The sequence below is a fragment of the Aquarana catesbeiana genome, linkage group LG07 (genome assembly GCF_042186555.1).
Source record: "Aquarana catesbeiana isolate 2022-GZ linkage group LG07, ASM4218655v1, whole genome shotgun sequence".
NCBI lineage: Eukaryota > Metazoa > Chordata > Amphibia > Anura > Ranidae > Aquarana > Aquarana catesbeiana.
Genome location: NC_133330.1, coordinates 113,937,039 through 113,962,783, shown reverse-complemented (window position 1 = coordinate 113,962,783; position 25,745 = coordinate 113,937,039). Strand labels below are relative to the sequence as shown.

The window sequence follows — 25,745 nt, the reverse complement described above, 5'->3', positions numbered from 1 at the left end:
AAAGATTTTCACCCCTCTTAGAACCAAAAAGTGGTCTGTTTCAGTAGTAGACCCTGCTGTTTTAAACATCTTGCTGTACCTGTAGAAGATGTTCCTTAACCACTTCAGCCCTGGAAGGATTTACCCCCTTAATGACTAGGCCATTTTTTCTGATATGGCACTGTGTCACTTTAACTGACAATTGCACGGTCATGCACAAGAAAACCTAGTACTGAAGGCATGGTATGACCCCCCTGGATTTTTAGAAGACAGACCAGGTATAGAGTAAAAATGTTTATTAATCACAATTGATAAAATTACAATGTCAAAAGATTGGCATGTAAAGGTATAATGTTAATAACATATATGCTCAGTACTAAAAATATAGGCATGAAACTTGGCTGCCCTAAAACCGAAGATAGGCTAGCGAGAATGCATGCTGAAAAATGACGCCTAACATTGTTTAAGACTGTGTCGTCCTTCCTCAGAGGCTTAATGTCATTTAGGACAATCGTATTTTGTTATATAAATATAATAGACATTAGTATAGAAAAGTCACAATATAATTCAATGTAGATTTCTCATTAGAATCGTGCTTTCAATAGAAGTTTACATGCTAAAACATATATGATGACTATATAACAGTGAATATCAGTACTTACATGAGCGAGCCAATCAATGCTGAACAAACAGGGGAATTGGAATTTGTCTCTCCCGGGTCGGCAAGACAGCCAAGGACAGATCCAATGGTGACAACCAGGGGAACAAAATTGACCATCAGTGGTAAGGCACAAGAGACAGGGCAATTGAATCCACTGCAAGAACACCCAGCTGATAAGGGTGGATAAACCAACCACAGCTAGCCGGCCACTAAGTAGTATATAGTGCAGTTGGTTGGCATATATGTCTCTAAAGTTAAACAAGAGACAAAAGGCAACAGTAAGGGCACTGAAGAGCACTTTATGTATTTTATTAGCACAAAACCAAGAGTGTGTGGTAATATTAATAAAGGAAAATGTACATAAATAGAAAGCTAGGTCAGTATAGCAGAGCCTAGGTAGAAAGATCTGAAATCCTGACATCACTGAAATGTGCTCACAACTTACCTCTAAACTGATTGCCTGAGTGAGAGTAGTACCTCCAGCGTGACGCCATCGTTGTGAGTGTCTAAGCTGAAGGTAAGATTATATAGGGCAGGTAAGTACAGCTGATGATGATTGCTGATGAGCAACCAGGATCAGCTGGGGCCAGTGTCAACAAACGCAGCGCCAATTGAGTGGCTGCAACGTTTGAGAGACCGTGTTCTCTGACGAGGCGGCACTCCCGCCCCTAGGAACGGAGCAGCGTCCCGTGCCGTGACATCACTGGCGCGTATCCATCCCTTATGTCTGCGCCTCATGATGAGGCGCAAACAGGAAGGAGTCCTACCCACAGGAAACTCCTGCTTGTAAAGAGGTCCCCGATCGCGGCCATAATATGACAGCGACCCGGGGACCGCCGGGCAGTGGCGAAACACCCCCGGCCACCACTCGCCGCCCCCTGAAATGTCAAAGCCCAAGGCAGCCAGATGTCAGGGGATCCGTCCAAGGGACTGCACAGAGACCAGGGAGAGATAGTGCCACCTAATGGTCAGCAGCGAAAAGCTCACACATCGGCACAATCAAAAACATATCTGTAATGTACATAAAATGAATCTTGATATTCAAATAATCTGTTGATAAAGCATAGAAAATTGATGATCAATAGTAATGATAATGCACGTCAATTGCAAAACACCATACACTGCATTGTATAAAAATACATAAGGTGTACAAACATCAATCCCATAAATACATATACATACATACAAACGTATAGTAACAACAATGATGGAAAGTGAACATACTATCCAAAAATGTTATATGTACCTATAAAAGATGGTAAATTAGGGGCCCCACAACCCCTCCTCCTATAAATCCAACTCACATATACCTGACTTAAAACCTTCCAGATACGGTTTAAAGTAAACACCTCGTTCAGGCCCGGAGTTGCAGTTGCGTTAAAGCGAAAAATCCTCCAATTCACTCACTAAAAGTTGCTTATTTAAATCTCCCCCTCTTGGGTTGCTTGGGATATGGTCCAGTGCAAGAAATCGCACCTTGGGAGTGCGATCAAAATGCACTGTATGACTGTGTTTTCCAAGTGGGAGACCAGGGTCCTTCTTTTTGATACTGGCGATATGTCTATAAATTCTTCGCCAGAATTCAAGTTTGGTTTTTCCCACATAGTAGCACTAGCATTCGCACTGCAGTGAATACACTACACCTGCAGTGCTGCAATTAACAAAGTGTCTACATCTAAGCTTCTCTCCATTTGGTAGGTCTACATTCTTCCTAGAGTCCATATACTGGCAATAGTTACAATTGCCACATCTGAATGTCCCTGTTGGTTTAACACTATTAGGTTTATTGATTTTTGTATTTGCTTTTAAAAGTTTGTCATGTAGAGATGGAGCTCGACGTTGTACCCAAACAAAATTGATGTCCTTTTTTTCCCACAAATAGAGCTATCTTTTGGTGGTATTTGATCACCCCTGCGGTTTTTATTTTTTGCCCTATAAACAAAAGAGCGACAATTTTGAAAAACAAAACTACATTTTTTACTTTCTGCTATAATACACGTCCAAAAAAAAAATTTTAAGAATTTCACATTTCTTCATCAGTTTAGGCCAATATGTATTCTGCTACATATTTTTGGTAAGAAAAATCCCAACAAGCGTATATTGATTGATTTGTGCAAAAGTTATAGCGTCTACAAAAGGGGATAGATTTAGGAACTTTGAAATTTTTTGTTTTTACTGGTTATGGCGGCGATCTGCGATTTTAATGGGACTGCGACATTGCAGCGGACAAGTCTGACCCTAAGTGACACTTTTTGGGGACCAGTGACACCAATACAGTGATCAGTGCTAAAAAAAAATGCAATGATCAATGTATAAATGACACTGGCAGGGAAGGGGTTAACACTAGGGGGCGATGAAGGGGTTAACGGTGTTCCCTGTGTGTGTTTTAACTGTGTGGGGGATGGCCTATGTTTGACTCGGCGTTTAGTGGGCACTTACCCATACTATCTCATGCACGGACCAATGTACAGGTACATCAGTTTGCGCAGCCGAGCCGCCTTGCCGCAGTATATCTGTGGAAGGCGGTCGGCAAGTGGTTAATTCAAAGATTCTGCTGTCATAAAGTTTAAACCACTCTTTAAGGCTCTCTTTACTTTTGCATGCACAAATTTATCAAAGATGTGACCGAAGGAAAGGTCCTTCATCCACAGCTGATGGTTCCAGAATCCCTTACTTCAGGTGCTTCTACCGCCTCAAAATGCAAAGCAGCTCAACACTGTACCCAGGCTTCAGCTGCTAAGCCAAAAGACAGCCCTTCCTTTTGGCGAAAAACTTTGGAACACAAAGTCCAACAAGTCTACCCCAAACGCTTCTTCCCAATAAAGGGTTACCCTTAATCCTAAAGGTAAAGGAACATCTGTTTGCCTTTCTCTCTGGGTCACAGACCTCCCAGACCTATAGGTTCAATCAGTGGTTTCAAAGGCGTACAAAATAGAGTTCCAAACTCTCCCTCCTCACTGTTTTCTTCTTTCAAACCAATAAAAATCTGCTCACAATCAGATTTGTAGATCGCCTTGAACCATGTCTTGCCCCAGGGAGTGGTCGTTCCAGTACCTCCAGAGGACAAGTTGAAAGGATTTTATTCAACCTGTTCACAATACCAAAAACCAACTGGGGTATTCACGCTATCCTGAGCCTAAAATCCTTAAACAAATATTTTCAAGTTTCCAAAGTTTCGTACAGTCTGCTAGGTCAGTTCTTGTCTCTCTGAGACAAAGGTAATATCTGGCATCTATAGACATCCAAGATGCCTTTCTGCAGTTTCCCATTTACCTACCTTATCAGCGCTTTCTGCACGTTGCAGTAGGAAATAAACATTTCCAGCTTGTTGCACTTCCACTCAACGTATTCTCTGCTCTGAGTATTCACAAAGGTATTTGGCCTATTAAGAACTCAAACAATCGCAAACAATCTTCTTCTGAATGATTTGTCTCTCTCCCAGCTATCTGCAAACATCCACAGGACTATTCAGATACTTCAGGATTTTAGTTGGGTAATCATCTTCCAAAAAACAGTCTCTGTCCTTTCCTTTACCTCGGGTACCTGGGCCTCATTCTAGACACAGCCCAAGCAAAAGTCTTTCTTCCAGAAAAAACAAACTTACTTTTCACAGATCTCATGCTCGGGCCTTGAGACCATAAAAGCCTCCCTGTGAGGTTCTCTATCAGAGTTCTGGACCTTATGGTGACCTACTTCGAGGCTGTTTCATTTTCCCAATTCCATTTAACCACTTCAGCCCCGGAAGGATTTACCCCCCTTCCTGACCAGAGCACTTTTTACAACTTTTTACAATTTGGCACTGCGTCGCTTTAACTGCTAGTTGCGCGGTCATACAATGCTGTACCCAAACGAAATTTGCGTCCTTTTCTTCCCACAAATAGACCTTTCTTTTGATGGTATTTGATCACCTCTGCGGTTTTTATTTTTTGCGCTATAAACGGAAAAAGACCGAAAATTTTGAAAAAAAATGATATTTTCTACTTTTTGTTATAAAAAATTCCAATAAACTCAATTTTAGTCGTACATTTAGAACAAAATGTATTCGGCCACATGTCTTTGGTAAAAAAAAATGTCAATAAGCGTATATTTATTGGTTTGCGCAAAAGTTATAGCGTCTACAAACTAGGGTACATTTTCTGGAATTTACACAGCTTTTAGTTTATGACTGCCTATGTCATTTCTTGAGGTGCTAAAATGGCAGGGCAGTACCCCCCCCCCCCAAATGACCCTATTTTGGAAAGTAGACACCCCAAGGAAATTGCTGAGAGGCATGTTGAGCCCATTGAATATTAATTTTTTTTGTGCCAAGTGATTGAATAATGACAAAAAAATTTTTAAAAGTTGTCACTAAATAATATATTGCTCACACAAGCCATGGGCATATGTGGACTTTTTGGGAGCCTAGCCGTGTACGGGGCCCCGAAAACCAAGCACCGCCTTCAGGATTTCTAAGGGCGTAAAGTCTTGATTTCACTCCTCAGTACCTATCACAGTTTTGAAGGCCATAAAATGCTCAGATGGCACAACCCCCCCCCCCCCAAATGACCCCATTTTGGAAAGTAGACACCCCAAGCTATTTGCTGAGAGGCATGTTGAGTCCATCGAATATTTTATATTTTGACACAAGTTGCGGAAAAGTGACAAGTTTTTTTTTTTTTTTTGCACAAAGTTGTCACTAAATGATATATTGCTCAAACATGCCATGGGTATATGTGGAATTACACCCCAAAATACATTCTGCTGCTTCTCCTGAGTACGGGGATACCACATATGTGGGACTTTTTGGGAGCCTAGCCGCGTACAGGGCCCTGAAAACCAAGCACTGCCTTCAGGATTTCTAAGTTCGTAAATTTTTGGTTCACTCCTCACTACCTATCACAGTTTCGAAGGCCATAAAATGCCAAGATAGCACAACACACACCCCCCCCCCCCATGACCACATTTTGGAAAGTAGACACCCCAAGCTATTTGCTGAGAAGCATGGTGAGTATTTTGCAGTTCTCATTTGTTTTTGAAAATGAAGAAAGACAAGAAAAAAAAATTTTCTTTTCTTTTTTCAATTTTCAAAACTTTGTGACAAAAAGTGAGGTCTGCAAAGTACTCACTATACCTCTCAGAAAATAGCTTGGGGTGTCTACTTTCCAAAATAGGGTCATTTGGGGGGGGGGGTTTGTGCCACCTGGGCATTCCATGGCCTCCGAAACTGTGATAGGCAGTGCAGAGTGAAATCAAAAATTTACGCCCTTAGAAAGCCTGAAGGCGGTGCTTGGTTTTCGGGGTCCCGTACGCAGCTGGGCAACAGAATGTATTTTGGGGTGTCATTTCACATATTCCCATGGCATGTTTGAGCAATATATCATTTAGTGACAACTTTGCAAAAAAAAAAAAAAATGTGTCTTTTTCCCGCAACTTATGGACTCGACATGCCTCTCAGCAAATAACTTGAGGTGTCTACTTTCCAAAATGGGGTCATTTGGGGGGGGGGGGTTGAACTGTCCTGGCATTTTATGCACAACATTTAGAAGCTTATGTCTCACATCACCCACTCTTCTAACCACTTGAAGACAAAGCCCTTTCTGACACTTTTTGTTTACATGAAACAATTATTTTTTTTTGCAAGAAAATTACTTTGAACCCCCAAACATTATATATTTTTTTAAAGCAAATGCCCTACAGACTAAAATGGTGGGTGTTTCATTTTTTTTTCACACAGTATTTGCGCAGTGATTTTTCAAACGCATTTTTTTTTTGGAAAAAACACACTTTTTTCAATTTTAATGCACTAAAACACACTATATTGCCCAAATGTTTGATGGAATAAAAAAGATGCTCTTAGGCCGAGTACATGGATACCAGACATGACATGCTTTAAAATTGCGCACCAACGTGCAGTGGCGACAAACTAAATACATTTTTAAAAGCCTTTAAATGCCTTTACAGGTTACCACTTTAGATTTACGGAGGAGGTCTACTGCTAAAATTACTGCCCTTGATCTGACCTTCGTGGTGATACCTCACATGCATGGTGCAATTGCTGTTTACATATGACGCCAGTCCGACGCTTGCGTTCGCCTTTGTGCGCGAGAACAGGGGGGGCAGGGGTGCTTTTTTTTTCTTTATTTTTTTTTGCTTTTTTATCTTATTTTTAAACTGTTCCTTTCATTTTTTTTATTTTTTTTTTAATCATTTTTATTGTTATCTCAGGGAATGTAAATATCCCCTATGATAGCAATAGGTAGTGACAGGTACTCTTTTTTTGAAAAAATTGGGGTCTATTAGACCCTAGATCTCTCCTCTGCCCTCAAAGCATCTGACCACACCAAGATCAGTGTGATAAAATGCTTTCCCAATTTCCCAATGGCGCTGTTTACATCTGGCGAAATCTAAGTCATGAAATGCTCGTAGCTTCTGGTTTCTTAGGCCATAGAGATGTTTGGAGCCATTCCGGTCTCTGATCAGCTCTATGGTCAGCTGGCTGAATCATCGGCTGCATTCTCAGGTTCCCTGTTGGGACAGGAGAGCCAGAGAAAAACATGGAAGACGGTGGGGGGGGGCATTCCCTCCCACTGATTGTAAAAGCAGTCTAGAGGCTAATTAGCCACTAGGATTGCTTTTACATGAAAGCCGACCGCTGGCTGAAAAGAATGATACCAAGATGATACCTAAACCTGCAGGCATCATTCTGGTATAACCACTCAGTCCAGCAACATACCAGTACGTTGCTGGTCCTTGTTGGGCATATATTGTAAACTTTTTTTTTCATGCATCCTGTGGGCTGAACGAAAAAAAGATTGATCGGTGGGTATGCAATCCATTAGAATACCTCCCTTCATCCACCCACTTCTAATGATGGGCATACATGCACCGTATATATATGCCAAAGCATGGGGGCATCAGCCCCAAAAGGTAGGAGCAAATCACTCCTCCGCCTCTGCTACCCCTATGCTTTGGCATATATGCTCTTTTTTTTAACTGTGGTGGTGAAATCACCTCTTACAGCACTGGAGTCACGGCTTTATGTATCGTGGGAGCAAACGCTGTTGCTGTCAAGATAAATAAATCCACGCTGCAACTGAATGGTGTGCCTGCTAAGCAAATGATGGTTAAAAATAAAACAAAGTAGCATTACAGTATAACAGTAAGACTTACCATACCTGCAAAGCAAATACAAAAAAAAAAATAGTAAAAAATAAAACATTTAACGCAACCTGTGCCTAAAATATATATATGCCGAAGCATGGGGGCATCCTCCCGCAAAAGTTAGGAGCAAATCGCTCCTCCGCCCTCTGCTGCCCCCATGCTTCGGCATATATGCTGAAGTATGTAACTGTGGTGGGGAAATCACCTCCAACAGCGCTGGAGTCACGGCTTTATGTATCGTGGGAGCAAATGCTGTTGCTGCCAAGATAAATAAATACACTCTGCAGCTGAATGGCATACCTGAAAACAAAAAAATGGTTAACAGTAAAGTATAAAAAAAAAAAATGGCATACCTATAAAGCAAACATGATAAAAACATAATAACAATAAAACATTGCAGAATAGAATACAGTAAAAAAAAGAGCAGAACAATAGAGAGAGAACAATAAAACGACAACTATTTTTGTTTTTTTTATTTTATATATTTTTTTGTTTTTTCACTTTTTTTTTGTAACTGTAACTTTTGTAACTAACGGTTTCCAGGTTCGGGTTTCTCAAAATGCGATGGCATCTTGGGAGACCCTGTGAAAGTGTGTCCTAGTCTGTGCAGTGCTGTACCCTATGCTAATACTCAACTAGTGTATGGTAGCGTTCAAAACATTCACCAATGCAAAGACCAGGATTGTCAGGACAGGAGGGACAATAATAGCGAGTGTCACGCCTATATCCGCGCTTTCTGCAGACACAACATTTTCTTTGGGGGGGCTCATTCGGTAGGGGTACGCGGGAGGAAATAAGGAAAATGCCTCACATGCAGCCGGCTTACTGCATTTGGATTGGGAAGGTGAGGTGGAGCACCATCTGGAAACAGAAGGGCTCTGATGATCTCTTCCTGGAATTTAAGGAAGAATCCAGTCCGTCCTGAAGCTCTGTATTGCACATGAGTGTTCAGCAAAGCCAATTGAAATAAGTATACAGACACTTTTTTATAGCAGCGTCTGGCCTTACGGGCAACTAGGTATGGCGCCAACAACTGGTTGTTGAGGTCCACCCCTCCCATATTAAGGTTATGTTCGTGGACACAGAGGGGTTTCTCCACGACACCAGTCGCCGTAGTAATTTGGGCCGTCGTGTCTGCATGAAGGGAGGTAAGAACGAAAACATTCTTATTGTCCCTCCACTTCATAGCGAGCAAATTATTACACTGCAAGCAGGCTCTCTCTATCACTATTTTATGATTTACTAATATTTTAGTATATCTCGTCCATAGCGCCACTATTTTATTCATTTAGAATCCTTTGTTACAATAAACGGCGGGTGCCCTGAAACTATAATAAACAAACTAACCAGCGTCACCCGTAACACTTATACGGTGATCACTGGTGAAAGGGTTAACTAGGGGGCAATCAGGGGGTTAAAACCTTTATTAGGTAGTATGTAGGGGTCCCTGACGCTCTAAAACGCTGACGGCGAACCTATATACCTACCTCCCTAACTAGCGTCACCTGTGACACTAATACAGCGATCAGAAAAACGATCGCTTAGTGACACTGGGGACGGGGGGTGATCACAGGGTTAAAACTTTATTAGGGGGGGTTAGGGGGATACCCTAGACCTAAAGGGGGCTAACCCTAACTGCCCTACCACTTATAACTGTCACCAATGCAATAATCAGAAAAGAAAAAAAAACTGCTATTGGTGTCACTGTGACAGGGGTGTGATCGGGGGGTGACTGGGGGGTCATGGGGGTGGGTGAAAAGTGTGCCTGCTTGTTCTACTGTTAGTGTAGTGTTGGTGAAACTCAGATTGATGTCTTCTCTCCTCGGCTCCGGAACGAAAAGACATCACTTCCCCCGCTTCTGTTTACATTACAGAAGCCCGAGGAAGCATTTCATTCGCCAGGAGCGATCGCGAGGGGGTGGCCACGAATGAGTGGCCTCCCCCTCACCTCTGATTGCCCCTGACTAGAATCCGACCGCCGTAGGCACCGGGAGGGGGGGTCCGTACGGACCCCCCGCCCGCAGGCAGGCAGGAACGTACAGGTAAGCCCTTATGCCTGCCCGTGCCATTGTGCCGACGTACATCGGCGGTCGGCAACTGGTTAAGGCTTCTCCAACACAGCATATCATTGGTATGGAACAAACCTTTTCCCTAGCTCAATCTATCTAATACCAGTTTCTCAGGCTGGGGATGGGTGTTCTTATCTCCCTGTTCATGAAACATGATCACCCAAAGAAGCCAAGCTCCCTATCAACATCTTAGCGTTCAGAGTAATAAAAATGGCTCTTCAATGGATACCCCCTCCTTCCCATTTTTCATGGACACCTGATCAGGGTACAGTCAGGACCGCACCACAATTGTGGCCTAAATCAATCACCAATGGCGCACCAGTCATATAGCCTTGAAGGGCGCAAGCCTGATCATCTCATGGACGGAAAAACACTGTCCAGTGATCTCTGCTGTCCACATGCCAGGAATCCGACTTGCTTGCTACAGCTTGGCATTGCATGCTGTTGCTGAGTCTGTGATGATCTTGGGCCTCCAAATCATTTTCAATCTTAAATTTCCCCAGAGGTTCTCACACTAGCGAATAAATTGCATTCATATTTTTAGCTCCCAAGTGCACTACTTTACATTTTTCAATATTAACCACTTCAGCCCCGAGCCTATTTTTTAAACTTGTTGTTTAACACCCTAGAGAATAAAATGGAGGTTGTTGCAATACTTTGTCACATGGTATTTGTGTAGCATTCTTACAAGCGCACTTTTTTTGGAAAAAAATACACTTTTTGAATTAAAAAATAAAACAACAGTAAAGTTAGCCCAATTTGTTTTTATATTGTGAAAGATGATGTTACGCCAAGTAAATTGATACCCAACATGTCACGCTTCAAAGTTGCGCCCACTTGTGGAATGGCGACAAACTTATACTTTTAAAAATCTACATATGCAACATTTAAAAAATTCTACAGGTTGCATGTTTTAATTAATAGAGGAGGTCTAGGGCTAGAATTATTGCTTTTGCTCTAACGATCGTGGTGATACCTCACATGTGTGGTTTGAACACCGTTTTCATATGCGGGCGCTACTCAAATATGCGTTTGCTTCTGCACGCGAGCTCGGCAGGACGGGGCGCTTTTAAAATTTTAATTTTTTTTTCTTATTTATTTTACCTTTTTTATTTTTACGCTGTTCCTTAAAAAAAAAAAATGTCACTTTTATTCCTATTACAAAGAATGTAAACATTCCTTGTAATAGAAAAAAAAAGCATGACAGAGGACCTCTTAAATATGAGATCTGGGGTCAAAAAGACCTCAGATCTCATATTTACACTAACGAGCAAAAAAAAAAGTAGCTTGAAAAAATAAAAATGTTGCTTTAAGTGCTATGGGCGGAAGTGACGTTTTGACGTCGCTTCTGCCCTGCATTGGTATGGAGCCGGGTGGGGGCCATCTTCCCCTCACTCAGCTCCATACTTAGCACGGAAGAGGACCCGATTGCCTCCGCTGCTGCTGGTGGCTCCGGTAAGCGGCTGAGGGCACCAGAGTGCGGTGGGAGAGGGCCCCCCAGACGGAAGTGATCTTGCGGCGAATCCACCGCTGAGACCACTTTTATCTGAAAGCGGACCACCCGCTGAAGAAGAGGATATCGGGGTTAAGCAGCTAGTTGCTGCCATAAAAGCGGTATTCCTCTTCAAAGTACTGACATATAACGACGGCGGGTGGTCCGTAAGTGGTTAAGCCTCATTTTCCAAATAGCTACCCATCCCCCCATTTTATCAAGATATTCTTGTAAAATTGCTATATCCTGTTGTGAAGTTATTGCCATGCTTAACTTTGTATCATCAGCAAACACCAAAATTTAACCATTTACTCCACCTATATATAGTCTATGAACAAATCTAACAGAATCGGTCCCAGGACAAAACCCTCTCACAACTTAAATCGGAGTTCCACCCAAAAGTGGAACTTCCGCTCATTTGTCTCCTCTTCCCCTCCGGTGCCACAATTGGCATTTTTTGGGGGGAGAGGGGACAGGATACCTGTCCTTGACGGGTATCCTGTACCCACTTCCGGGAGTCCATGCCATGGCCCATGACATCACCACGGGGCTCTCCCCTCCTTCCTCTGTCGCCGGGCCAGTAGGAGAGAGGAGCGGGGCCTCAGGCATGTGCAGTAGGGTTCCCGGCGTGAAGCCGTAAGGCTACATTGTCGGGGTTCCCTTACCCGCAATGACGGAGGCAGCACCCAACAGCTGATGGAAACATTAGCTGCGGTGCCGACGTCGCTGGACTCCAGGACAGGTAAGTGTCCTATTTTTAAAAGCCAGCAGCTGCAGTATGTGTAGCTATATACAAGCATATTGCCCCCTATATACAAGCATCACTGTATGAGGCTCTTTCTTGACCTTGTCAAAGACGATCTTAACAAAAATGACTGGTCGAGACAGGGCCCAGATAACTTATCCAGTGAGGAGTGCAGGGCACTGTCTGAGTTGGAGAGCGCAGGGGACCTAAAGGTCAAGAGCAGTGATAAGGGGGATAACGTGGTTTTACTGTCAGGTAATATATATGGAAAATAAGTTTTCTGACAGCTGGGTGATCTTTTCACCTATAAAAAACAGTCACAAAACCCCCTTCCTGCTATGACTGCTAAGGTTAACCAACAATTATCTTTTGCCCATGAAGCAAATTTACTGAACAAGAAGGAACGGGAATATCTGAGGGTGAGTGAATATAACAATCCCACCTTCTATATAATCCCGAAACCACACAAATCCCTCACAAATCCACCCGGCAGACCCATTGTTTTGGCGATAAAGGGCCCTTTGGAGAGAGTGGGCGGATATGTGGATGGGTTTATTAAAACCCTGGTCACCTCTTTACCATCCTATGTGCGGGATACCTGTGATGTGCCCACCAGACTGCAGGCCCTACTCGTGGGTATCGACGTGGAATCCTTGTACACATCGATACCCCATGACTGGGGCTTCAGGGCATATCCTAACTTTGCAGCACAAAATGAGTTCATTCTGGAGCTCTTGGAGCTCGCCTTAACCAATAACTATTTCCAGTTCCTAGAGGGATATTATCAGCAGATCAGAGACACGGCTATGGAAACACCTTGGGCTCCATCATACGCGTGCCTCCATCTGGGCCTCTGGGAGCTGGAGATGGTCTATCAGATGCCAATGTACCTCAGTGGGGTACTTACCTGGCTGAGGTACATGGATGACATCTTTATGGTGTGGCTGGGTGGCCAGGAGCAACTTCATGAGTTTCTTTCTGTCCTAAATAAAAATGATAGGAATATCAGATTAACTCATGTGGCGGACTCTCAGAAATCTCTTTTCTGGATTTCAAAATTTCTATAGTTGGCAACAGAATAGCCACCTGCACTTTCAGAAAACCGACTGCAGCAAACACACTGCTTCAGGCCTCTAGTCATCACCCTGATCATTTGATTAGGGGAATTCCAGTGGGCCAGTTCCTGCGACTTGGCAGGATTTGCTCCAGTGATGTTGATTTCCACAGAGAGACAGGGGAGCTGCTTGCTAGATTCAAAGATCGAGGCTACCCTCATAAGTTATTGAAAAGGGCACGTAAGAAGGCCTAGAAGAAGAATAGGGGATACTTTCTGATTAGCAAGCAATGCACTCAAAAGACATTATCCCCCAAAAAATCCCCTTAAGGTTAATCACTACCTATGGGGCACAATGGAATCAAGTCAAAAATATTCTTCAAAAGCATTGGGGAATACTCTCAAGATCCCCGATATTAACTGATATTGTGGGACCTCGTCCCCAGTTGGTTGCCAGACGAGTCCGCAATCATAAGGACACTCTAGTCCACGCAGAATACACCAGAGGAAAAACAATGAACTGGTTGATTGATCTACCCCCCCCCCCCCAAAGGGGATGTATGCATGCGGACACTGCCAGATGTGTGGGTTTGTGGAAAAAACAGCAGTCTTCACCGATCGGCGAATCGGAATGCTAATTTTCGCATTAATAAATTTCTCAATTGTGCGACTTCCAGAGTGATCTACCTGCTGGAATGTCCATGCAAATAATACTACATTGGTAAAAGAGACAACTTTGTATTCCCATTGGGGAACACTTGAGGAGTATAAGGAACTCCACTAAGGAGAATAACAAAAAAAAAAAAAAAGATATGTCTCCATTAGCACTACGCTTTGCAGATTTCCATGGAAGCAGCTCAGCGGGTATTGGCATCAAGGGGATTTATACCATTAACTTTCCATCACGCAGGGGCGACTTCGATACCATCCTGTTCCAGAAGGAAAAATGTGGATATTCAGGCTCAAAACGCTCGCGCCTCTGGGCCTGAATGCAGTCTTCAGCCTTTCCTGGAACGATAAGGATAGCTGAAAACTTTTGTTCCCTATTATGGGGCATATATTTATATCCTTCAAGCACATAGTTTGCTGTTGTGTCAGGAACCAACTATTGGCTCTCCTTTTTCTCTATCTGCTGTGATCTATATTATATCATCTCATATGGTATTTCCTATGTATCATTCTTCCCTCCTATCCCTACACAGTATAGAGTAAAAATAAATCATTTTAAAATTTCTGATCTGTGACTGCATAACTGCTGAAGTGCCCAAGATCAACGGCAGAGTAAAATATGTGTGTGGTGTTTACTATGGGAGGCTGATATCTAGTGGCAGCTCTGAGAATAGCACATTTTCACTAATTATGTGTTGCACATGAATAGCGTAAATAGATGCTGACCACTGACCACTCCCTTCCTTGATAAAACCCATGTCATTGGGTGAAACATGTCGGACCTAATACCACAACGGTGACTCCTTTATTGTCACGGATGAAGCGTCACGTTGGCGCATGCGCAGTACACTGTTTGAAGCCAGCGGGAGCCATCTTAGGCTTAGCTACTAGGACAGTGCCTGGGACAAATCGACAGCGCTATACAGCGCAGAGCAGAACCCCCAGCTGAGACAGAAGGCAGAAGGCATGAAGACTACACCAGTCGTTAAAGCCCTATACAGTGCATGACTTGTTGTCACATGTGGACCTCCATGGAGACATCTGCCTGAGTATCTGGGTCCTCTGTGCCCTACGGCTGGGTGAGCGGACCATTTGTCCATGTGATTCTGCTTCAATTTTATCAGTACCATGCCTGTTCCGATTTAAGGCCATTATCCTCAGCTGCTTATCTTCTGGGACTGTACTTTATCTCAGTAACTATTTGGTCTTATTAATGACTGATTACCTGGAATGTTTACAAACTAGTGATTATATGCCACCGTCTTTACAGGATTATACAGTTCATTATAATACCATGAAGATATCTAGTTGTACAATATCCCAGGGACTTCAAGTATACAGCCAATTTCATTAATATTCCTGTGTATCCCCCAGATGGGGGGCCTTTCTGAGCACTTAATGACTGCTGATTATACCATATATGGTGATGCTCACTGGGACTCGTGAGCTAACCATCAGTCCTTTTGCACTATATCAGGGAGCTCTATAGTGGATATTTGATGTATATATGCGCTATATGTGACGTAGCTGTTTTCTATTTAGACAACATTGCCTTTATTTTTAAATGAGTCAGAGTGTTGGTGATGGGTATCTAGTGTTTGTAATCTGTACAATTAATTTTCTGTGTGCAATAAATTTTTACCTTTTTCAAGCGGCTTGGTCTGTCTGAAGCTCCTTTTTAGAGGATATTCTTTTCCTCTGCTTTTTTTTTTCTAAGATACAGCTTACGGAGACCACACTAAGTTTTGGTGAGTCTGCAAACCAAGGGACGCTGCACCATTGGGCACATCTCTATCATGGTGTAGCGGCTATTCAATAGTGAGCTAATGACCTCCATTTCCCTTTTTATGGGGGTATAGAGGTGGCTGTGGACAGGGGGGATACAGAGATGTCTGTGGACTGTATACCTATTATTCATTCTGTTTAATAATGCAATCTGCAAAAGTGTCTGTGTCCTATAATAAAAATGCAGCTATATACACCTCATTAAGAGCACCTCTCGGCGCTCACGTGACCTGCCACCTCTCTATTTTCCTCGTCTGACAATTGCAGCAGGCGGGGCTGAGAATGACATTGGTCAGGAGGGGAGGGGAGGGGAGGTGCTCTTAATGAGGTATATAGCTGCATTTTTATTATATAACACAAACACTTTTGCAGATGACATGTTTAAACCAACAACCATTTGTCTGCCAGCCGGGTGCCTAGGAATTAATCACGGGCACTGGCGGGCCGGTGAGTTGCTAACCCCTGACTTAAAGGATCGCCTACTGACACCAGATACTTCAGCATACCTTCAGAGGTCTACTGGAGTCAATGCCTTCAAGGGTTTTGGTGGGTGGTCATATTGTCATAGCTGATCAGTGTACATCTTTGCCCATTTTTGATTATTGGTACCACGTTATGTTTTTTGCCAGTTTGCTGGTACCATTGCAGTCCATAAGCAACCCTCAAAAGATGGGAATATTGGTCTGGCTATAACATAGCTAATTTTTTTGAGTGCTCTTAAGTGACAGATTTTAGGTCTGTCCATTATTTTCCAAAAGCCTCTGGCTTTGTTTTCCTATCTAAAGACCTATATTTAAGGTGTTTCTCTGATCAAATCATCCCTACAGCACCCTTTGCTTATTTGGGACCACATTCTGGTTCTCTCTGCCCTGCAAAAACCACCCTTTGAACCAATTAGAGAATGCACTTTGGATGATCTCTTCTGGTTATTCCAGCATCAAGCCTCTCTTGCCCAGATTTGTATTGTCACCACCTGGTCCTTTGTTCATACCTTTTAAAAGTTTGAATAGTTAGACATCCAATCTTCTTTAGATGCAGCTTTTGTCTGCAAGATTCTTGCAGCATCACTCTTGGGTTGGATGTGTTGACCCTTGGTATTGTTGGGCCTGCTGGCACACCAGTTTACCTTGCTATTGCCCACTCTGCTTATTCATTGCTTGAAGACATCCCAGGGTCTGTGAATATGAAGCCTGTGTCCTGTATTGTACACTTATGATAAAATTAATCTTAACTTGCCTGCAAATTCCATATACTGGAGTACATTATAGGTCACAGGCCACCTTCCCCTCTGTTCCTGTGTTATTCTGCATTGCTTTCTTCAAAACTGAGGACTCATTAAGTGGGGTAGGGTTGTGTTTTGTTTTTTTTTGTTGTTTTTTTTTTACAAAATTCCACTAGCGAGTGGCCTGCGTTAGTAGCAGCTGCAGAATACAAGAAGAAAAGAAGCGCAGTTGCAATATTTTTTTCTAGTTTTCTGAATGTCATATTGATCCTCTTGTTCCAATACTTTGATGCCAGGCAGTGTAACAGCTTTGTCTGTGGAGAAAATAACATCTCCTAACTCTGGGTCGGCTTAAAATTTTATCCTACAATGTATCCTCCACAGATAATTGAAATAATTTGTGTAATGCATGTTTTGCCTGCTCCAAATATGTTTGCATGTATTGTTAGTCTATATTTCTGTTCTTTTTAATGTTAGATATTTTCATTTCTATAAATCTGCTCCATCACGATCACATTTTGATAGTCCATTGAATGTTTTCCATTCTATTTGTTAGGACTGCCATGAGCGGATCAGAGTGCTGTCTCAACAAGCTGCAGTTGTAGTAAAGCAAGAAGGTGGAGACAATGACCTGATAAACAGAATCCAATCTGACTCCTATTTTGCCCCCATACACACTCAGCTGGACCAGCTACTTGACCCCAAATCCTTTGTTGGTCGAGCACCTCAACAGGTGAGCCTAGCATTAGCATGTCTTCCGTATGCTACCATTTTTCCCAGTTTTATGTCTTTTAGATGTTGTAGGGGGGCTGAATGACCTTTGGTGACCTTTAAATAACTGAAGAACAAAAGGCGGTAGAACTGAGATTTAAACAGCACAGACGTGGCAATTAGCCTGGGTTTAAAGGGGTTGTAAACCCTTGCTGTTATTCACTTTAATGCATTCTATGCATTATGATGAAAAACATTTTTTAATGCAGCAGGGCCCCCGAGCCCCCCTTATACTTACCTGAGCCCCGAAATTTGCGCGACGGGAACGAGCACACCAGCTCCGGCCGGTGTCTCATGTCCTGATTGGATAGATTAATAGCAGCACATCCATTAGCTCCTACTGCTGTCAATCAAATCCAATGACAAGAGTGCGGGCCGAGTCTGGCATTTGTGTCTATGGACGCGAATGCTGGACTGAGGAGCGCACCCGCAAGTTTACCCCCTCGGGAGAGCGCTTCTCCTAGGGGGTTATCTGCTGTGGGGAGGAGACGCCGGGGGACCCCAGAAGATGAGGTTCGGGGCCACTCTGCAAAACGAGCTGCACAGTGGAGGTAAGTATGATATGTTTGTTATTAAAAAAAAAAACACGAACCCTTACAAACACTTTAAGCTTTTTGTCTCTTGTAGGCTGGATGAAATTTGGTGACCTTTATTTAAATCAATAATAATAACTAAAAAACAAAAGGATATAGAACGGAGAGTAAAACCATCTTGGTACCTACCCTCCCTCACTTGGTGGCTATGTGGGATAAGCTCTGTGTTAATAACTATTTGGTGTCTCATTTTTGTCCGTTAGCGCATGTCTTTAACAACCCAGATTTCCCTCCGGGTTTGGACATTAAGTCCTTTCAGTGATGGCTAGATTAGGGGCTGTACAGAATTGGGCATTTTAGTACACATAGGGGACCCTTTACACTACATCACTGTGTGGAGGTTCTCAAAATACCTCAATCAGAGTTTCCGTTTTTTTCAAATTTTGCACTTCCTACAGTCACTCCGGCCGATTAAGCCAAACCATTACCAGATAACCCCTTATGAAAAATGGTGCATTCAAGATGCGGATCAGAGAGGGAGCGTCTCCCTTGTTTATGGACTATTACTAGGCTCTCCTCCCAAGTCCCCCTGTATGGTGGAATGGGGTGCGGTTCTGGCAGGGGAAAGGGAATTGGAGGTATGGCACAAATGTTTCCTACGGTCATTCTCCGGTATCCTGAATGTAGCCATGGTAGAAGCAAATTTGAAGGTGCTTACTCGCTGGTACCCAAGACTGCTAGCCAAAATGTATCCATCAGTGTTCCCCTTATGCTCCAGGGGGTGCCAAATGCCGTGGGCAACGTGCTACATCTGGTGGGAATGTCCTAGGATACATGGTTTTTGGAACGGCATCTTTGCCCTGATTTGTAGGGTGACAGGACAGTCTGTCCCTCAGACTCCCTACATAGCTATTCTTAACACCCCAGTATCCTGTATATCTAACTGTATAAATGCCTGATATTTTTCATTTTACTGGGGGCTAAGATGACTCTTGCTAAATCCTGGAAACAGCCTACTGTATCCTTGGTGCAGGCTAGGCAAAAAGTCACCTGGAATATGTTGCGTGAAAATATTGTTTTATCTTGTATCTTGAAGGACACAGTCAAAAAACTTGAACGGACTTGATAGCCGTGGGCTACTTGTATGCATGTCTCTCTTGTGTGTTTGTTTATTACATTTTTTTTTGGGGGGGGGTGGTTGTGATTTGGTTTACCTATTTTGAATCTGGATTGGACCTTCTCCTTCTTCCCCTCATCCTTTCCTTTACCTTCTTTGTTGCTTTTCCTTATTTCTGTGTGCCTGGATACCCAGGATTATGTTGGTCCTGAGCTCTGTCAGTAGAGCTTATTGACAGATGGGTGGTCTCTAATGTTTGTACCTATGTGGTTGGTGCACTAGGAAAAAGATTAATGCCCCGCAAGACTGCTTGTTGACTTCTTTAGTTTGTGATTGGAATTGTGTGTATCATTCTGTTACGCATCTTTTTGGTGTGCTTATTTGTATTGAGGAAAAGGGTACGCTGGTACTATTGTTTGTTCTTTTACTTATGCAAAAGTTCCAATGAATATTTTGAAAATAAAAAAAAAACAGCGAGCCGACATTATTGTTCTTGTTGAAACTCCTGTGGTAGGTCATTTGCAGAAAGCACTGCGGAGACCCTGGATAGGATGGGTGTTCCATGCCACACATACTAGCTTCTTCAGGGGAGTTTCAGTGTTCATTACCAAATTGGTGCACTTTGAGCCTTTTGACCACAATTGTGTCTGATACTCAGGGTCATAATGTTTTTTTACATATGGCTATTTCAGGTAATCCCCTGTTGCTACTGGCTTGGTATATCCACCCCTTCAGTTTCAATGTGCTTAGCGACAGATTTACATTTATGTCTCAATATGCCTCAATCCCGGCAATCTGATTGGAGGACTTTAACATGGTCTTTCACCTTTTCTCTTGATCGCCTCACTCAGTCCTCTTTTTGTTCCCCCTCTACCTTAGAAACGTGATTTAATCACCTTCTGTGTGACTTTGGTCTTGTAGACACTTGGACACTTTTGCATCCCCAGCAAAATGCGTTTTCCTGTTTTTCCACCCACTCTACTTTCAGAGAATTGACTTTATAATTCTCTATGCAATACTTGTCCCTAGGCTTCGAATGACAGTAAACAAGGGCAGAAACTGATCATGCCCCCTATTGGGTAACTCTGAGGGTATATACAGCTCCTCCTACTCCTTTTGGCACGTAGCCTCCCTGGCGGTTTTCCCGAGTGTGGCTCTGGGTTAAAATTCAGGACCATTAGCGGTAACCCCGAGCCACACTCGGGATTACATCGCAGGATCCTGGTGTGGCTTTACTTACCTTGTCCCCGGGATCCTGCGATGTCCCCCGCTGTGTCTGCGGGCTCTGTCCTCCTCCGAAGCCTCTCCGCGCCAGGCTCCGTTCCCTGCGAGCGGTGCGACGCACGGGGGGCAGCAAATTCAAATAATTGTAAAATCATAACACATACAGTACTGTAATCTTACAGATTACAGTACTGTATGAAATTATTTCACATCCCTTTTGTCCCCAGTGCTTTGTCCTATGCCCTGCATGCAGTTTTATGTTATATATACTGTTCTTTCTGCCTGGAAACTGGAGATTGTCCATAGCAACCAAAAAGTGTCCCTTTACATCAAAAGTGGCTTTAGACCAGCTAGAAAACAGCGATAGTAAATTAGAACACTTGCAGGATTGAGCGATAGTGAATCGTGGGGAAATTTATTTTATTATTAATTTTTTTTTTTATTATTTATTTTTATTTATTATATTATAATTTATGTTTTTGTGTTTCAAACTTTATCATACCCGGGATATCTACTAGACTCTTGCTTGGACAGATTTAAGTGTGTTATTGTTAAGAATTACAGACCTACAATATAAAACGCCAAATTTCCATGCAAAATAATTGTACCGCTTTCAGCACCTAAAATCCAAAATAATCATACCGCCAGGGAGGTTAAAGCAGAGTTCCACCATTTTTTAAAGCTAGCCACATTGTAATGTGCACCCATAGTGATGTAATTTTTGGCTGCTTATATAGTGAAATTTCTTCAGAAAGTACCTTTTTCTTATTAGTCTTCAGCCCGACTTAGTCACAGACGTCTAGGCAAATACGTCATCAGCTTGGCCCGTTGACTCCTTGGAGGTCTATTTCATCAATCCCGGAAGTCTTCGGCATCCAATGCAGGCACGATCGCAAGATATCCTAACCAGAACAAAGCGCGCTCGCAGTGTCGTTACTGTGCAGGCGCAAGGTTGAGACATGCATGCTGGGTAGCCAGCTGCACGAAATCCAGGAAATTAAGCCAGACCGGCTTTAGCTGCCCACATCCTCCATGGCCACAATGGGAATCAAGGGAGAAAAGAGAAATATGCATATAGTAAGTAATTCTAATGTGCACTTAGCCAGCAATATCCATAGCTGTTATGGTGAATAACATCGATCTCGATGATGTAATTAGGAAAATTTTGGCTAGGAGACTGGAACTCCGTTTTAAATTGCGGTTTCCAAAGCAAGCAAATCCTTTCTTGTATTGAGATATAATTGATATTGATAAAGATATAATTGTGCCCCTGTACAAATCATTAGTAAGACTTAATCTGGAATATGCAGTTCTGTTTTGGGCACCAGTTCACAAAAAGGATATTGGGGAACTGGAGAAAGAACAGAGAAGGGCAGCCAAACTGATAAGCTGCATGGAGGCGCTCAGCTATGAGGAAAGATTAGACAAACTGAACTGATGGGATTGTATGGGGTCCCCCCCCCCGGTTGAACTAGATGGACTTGTCTTTTTTCAACCTGACTAACTATGTAACTTAAACCCATTTTGGCTGACCGCAATACCGGATTCACTTGGTGAGGAATGGACTTCCTTTTTCACGAGCAGTATGGACACAGCCTCTCCATTAGTGATATGGGAAACTTTGAAACATGCTCGCCTCTTTCTCACCACATGCATTTCTGGAGCCAAACAGGCATATCCCTATTCCAACAGGCCGGTTCTCATCTAGTGCATCTTCAAGACCAATATCTTATAGATCCTTCCCTTAGAAATCTCTCACTTTTAAAACTCCAAACTAGGGTAATGGAGCAATTAATCTATATAAAAGCTAGGCAAAAGCTTTTCTTTACACGCCAGCGCGTATTTGAACATGGAGAATGCCCTGGCAAACTTCTGGCATATTTAGCTCATATGAATATTCCCTTTCCTGTTTTATCAGAGGAGCAGATTTCATTGCTAGAGACCACATTATCCAAGGAGGAAATTGAAGTAGCTATTTCCAAATGTAAGCCTGCCAAAGCCCCGGGTACTGATGGGTTCCCTTTTGAATTCTATACACATTACAGTGAAATCCTGGTTTCCAAACTGTTGATGTTAAAGGAATCTATATTTTAACTTTGGTACTACCAGATTCCATGCAAGAGGCACTTATTGCCCTTATACCGAAACCTGGTAAGGATCCCCTTATGCAAGACTCGTATTGTCCCATTTCTTTGTTGCAAACAGACATTAAAGGAGTTGTAAAGTCAGAAGGTTATTTATCTTAATGCATTCTATGCATTTAAGATAAAAAGCCTCTATGTGCAGCAGCCCCCCTAATACTTACTTGAGGCCCATCTCTGTCCAACGATGTACACGAGTGTCTCAGCCATCCGGCCTGGTCCGCAGCTCCATGTCTGAATGGACACAGGGAGCTGTGACTCAGCTTGGGTGCTATAGCAAGCTGCTTGTTGTGGAGGCGTTTAACACAAGGGAGGGGCCAAGAGCACAGAAGAGGGACCTGAGAAGAGGAGGATCCATGCTGCTCTGTGCATGTCCACTGCACAGAGGAGGTAAGTATAACATGTTTGTTATTTTTATTGAAAAGAAAAAACTAGACTTTACAATTGCGTTAACCACTTTAAGACCAGGCTTAAACTTTTTGTTTACAAGTTTAAATCCAGTATTTTTTGCTAGAAAATTACTTATAACCGGGGGGTGGCCCCCGAGTGGGCGGCGGAGGCCTCCATTGTCCTTTTTGGGTCCGGGGGACGCGCACTTGCGGCGTGCAGCCAAAAATTTAGGCCACGGCTTTGCAGCCTACCGGCCGGGTACCGCCCGGGGGGCCCTGGGGCCGGCTGCAGAGGCCACCGCTTCCATAATTTAGGCCGCGGCTTTGCGGCCTACAGATGGATCAGATGGATCCGTCCAGTCCACCCGCTTTCGGCAGACAGCCGAAAATTTAGGCCGCGACTTTGCGGCCTACCGGCCGGGTACCGCATGGTGGGCCCCGGAGCCAGCTGCGGAGGCCACGCCGCTCCCGTAATTTAGGCTGCGGCTTGTGTCAGACGGATCGGTCCGGTCACCCCGCTCGCGGCAGATAGCCGAAAATTTAGGCTCTTGCGGCCTGCTGGGCCATGGCTGTGGGGGACCTTGGTGGGTTCCCCCTGTGAGGGGCCTTGGTGGGTTCCCCCTGTGAGGGGTCTTGGTCGGTGCCCCCGATGAGGGGTCTTGGTCGGTGCCCCCTGTGGGGGGGCCACGGTCTGTCCCCCCCTGTGAGGGGCCCCGGGTCTGTTGAGGGGCTTCGGTCTGTGTTCCCTATGCGGGGCCTCGGTCGAGGGGCGCTGGTTTTCGTACTTATTTGCATCTGTGCGGGAACCTTTTTTCAAGATGGGGGATGCAGCGGTGGCTGTGGCAGAGGGCCGGTATCCCTTTGGATAAGCGCGTTTGCACGGCGAAGGCGTTCCCTTTTCCCTCTTATTCTGAAAAAAATTGTCCATAAGGACTAGGAGTGTAAAATGTGTTTTTTGTGTTTCCAAGAACACTAGCTGTAAGGTACCCCTTTGGGGAGTACCTCCTTCAGTAGTGGATTGTTCCACCAGTAGTGGATCCCCCTATCTCTAGGCTGCTCAAGGCAACCATGGTTCCAATAGAGGAATCTCTGGCTTCTAAAGGTCCAGCTGACATACCTGGAGGGGGAGCAGAATCCCCCCATCTTTGCTCCATTGGCGGACCTGTTGGTCCAGGTGCTGCAGTTGTCTGCAATGTCGCTTGGCCGCAGTTACCCTGGTTGCTGAGCTCTCGGTTTTTCTCAGTGGTGCTGAGACATGTATTTTGGGGGGCGACCCTGAATGGCATCATGTCGCGTCTTGATCTTGTCCGGTTAGAAGATAGTTTTCCGGCTGTGTTCCTCCAAAGAGTTTTTTTGCTTCCAAGGGCGTTTGTTGTCAGACTGCTGGCTGTTCTCTGTGGGGGGGCTGTGTAAGCCTCGTTGCTGTAGAGCGTGATGGTCCTGGTTCCTGTGCTGAGAACAGTTTCAGGGGTTTTTTTCAAACCTGTTCAGTCTACAGGATGGAGGGCATGGTGCATCTAATTCTGGACCTCAAGGCCTTGGCCTGCCGTGTGGGGGGTACAGTAGTTCAGGATGGAGTCTGTCCACACAGCGGTGGCACTCCATCATGGTGACTTTCTGACTTCTATCGACATCACGAATGCTACTTACGCATTCTGTCATGTGCCCGACTCCAGCACTTCCTCCGTTTTTTGCTGTGGGTGTGGAGCATTATGAGCGTGTGGTGTTGCCCCTTTGGGTCTGGCCACCGCTCCTCGGGTGTTCACGGGGTGTTGGCCCCGGATGTGGCATGGTTACGTCGGTGGAGGTTTGCGATCCTGGACTGCCTGGACGATCTTCTTTTCCGACTCATCGACTACTCTGAGGAGCAACGTAATTCTTATACAAACCTTGTCTGATTTCAGTGGAGTCTATACTATCGGAAATATGCTTGGCCCTGCCAGATCATTGGATTATCTGAGCCTGACCCGGGCCGGGCTTCAGCTCTGGCCAGCGTGTTCTTCTCCCAGACAATACTCCGGAAGTTGCAGACTGCGTTTTTTCACTTACTGTCCGGCAGGTGGGCTCCTGCGGATCTGCATGTGGGTGTTGGGTTCGATGGTATCTATTTTTTTGAGGTGATTCCATTTGCACAGTTCCATATAAGCTCCCTTCGGGGAGATCCTGGCATAATGGGACAAATACCCAAGGTCTCTGGACAATCGGATTCGGCTGAGTCAGGAAACCAGAGTCTCCCTAGTCTGATGGCTTCGCTCTCCAGTTCTTCGGTGGGGTAAATCCTTTCTCCCCTTGTATTGAACAGGGTGACCACCAATGCCTGTCTGCCTGGGTGGAGAGAGGTCCTGGGACTGAGCTCTGCTCAGGGTCGTCGGACGTTAGTGGAATCCGGACTACCAAGTAAGATCCTGGACCTCGGGGGCTCCCAGTACGGATCCAGTCGGACAAGGCAACGGCGGTGGCTTATGTCCTTCACCAAGGCGGGCCAAAATTGACTGTTGCCAGTATCCTCCGGTGGGCAGAGCGTCTCGTTCCGGCCCATTCTGGCGTACGCTTTCCAGGAGTAGAATACTGTAAAACGGATACCTCAGTTGGTTAGGGTTGGACCATGGGGTGGGCCCTTCACTGGACCGTGTTTCATCATATTTGGCTCCGTTGGGGGCACGCCTGAGGTAGATCTGTTTTGCATCCTGGCTCAACAGGACGGTACCAAGGTTTTTGGCAAGGTCACGGGATCTTCTGGTGGTTCTAGTGACC

General features: G+C 44.2%; 1 protein-coding gene across 1 annotated transcript in view; it reads left to right on the top strand.

Moving 5' to 3' along the window:
* ADSL (adenylosuccinate lyase) overlaps positions 1-25,745 on the top strand; it is a 700,044-nt gene that overhangs the window by 626,091 nt on the left and 48,208 nt on the right. Inside the window, exon 12 of the mRNA XM_073592652.1 lies at positions 17,373-17,549. Within this exon, the coding sequence (XP_073448753.1) occupies positions 17,373-17,549 (177 nt within the window). The remainder of the gene's footprint in view (positions 1-17,372; positions 17,550-25,745) is intronic.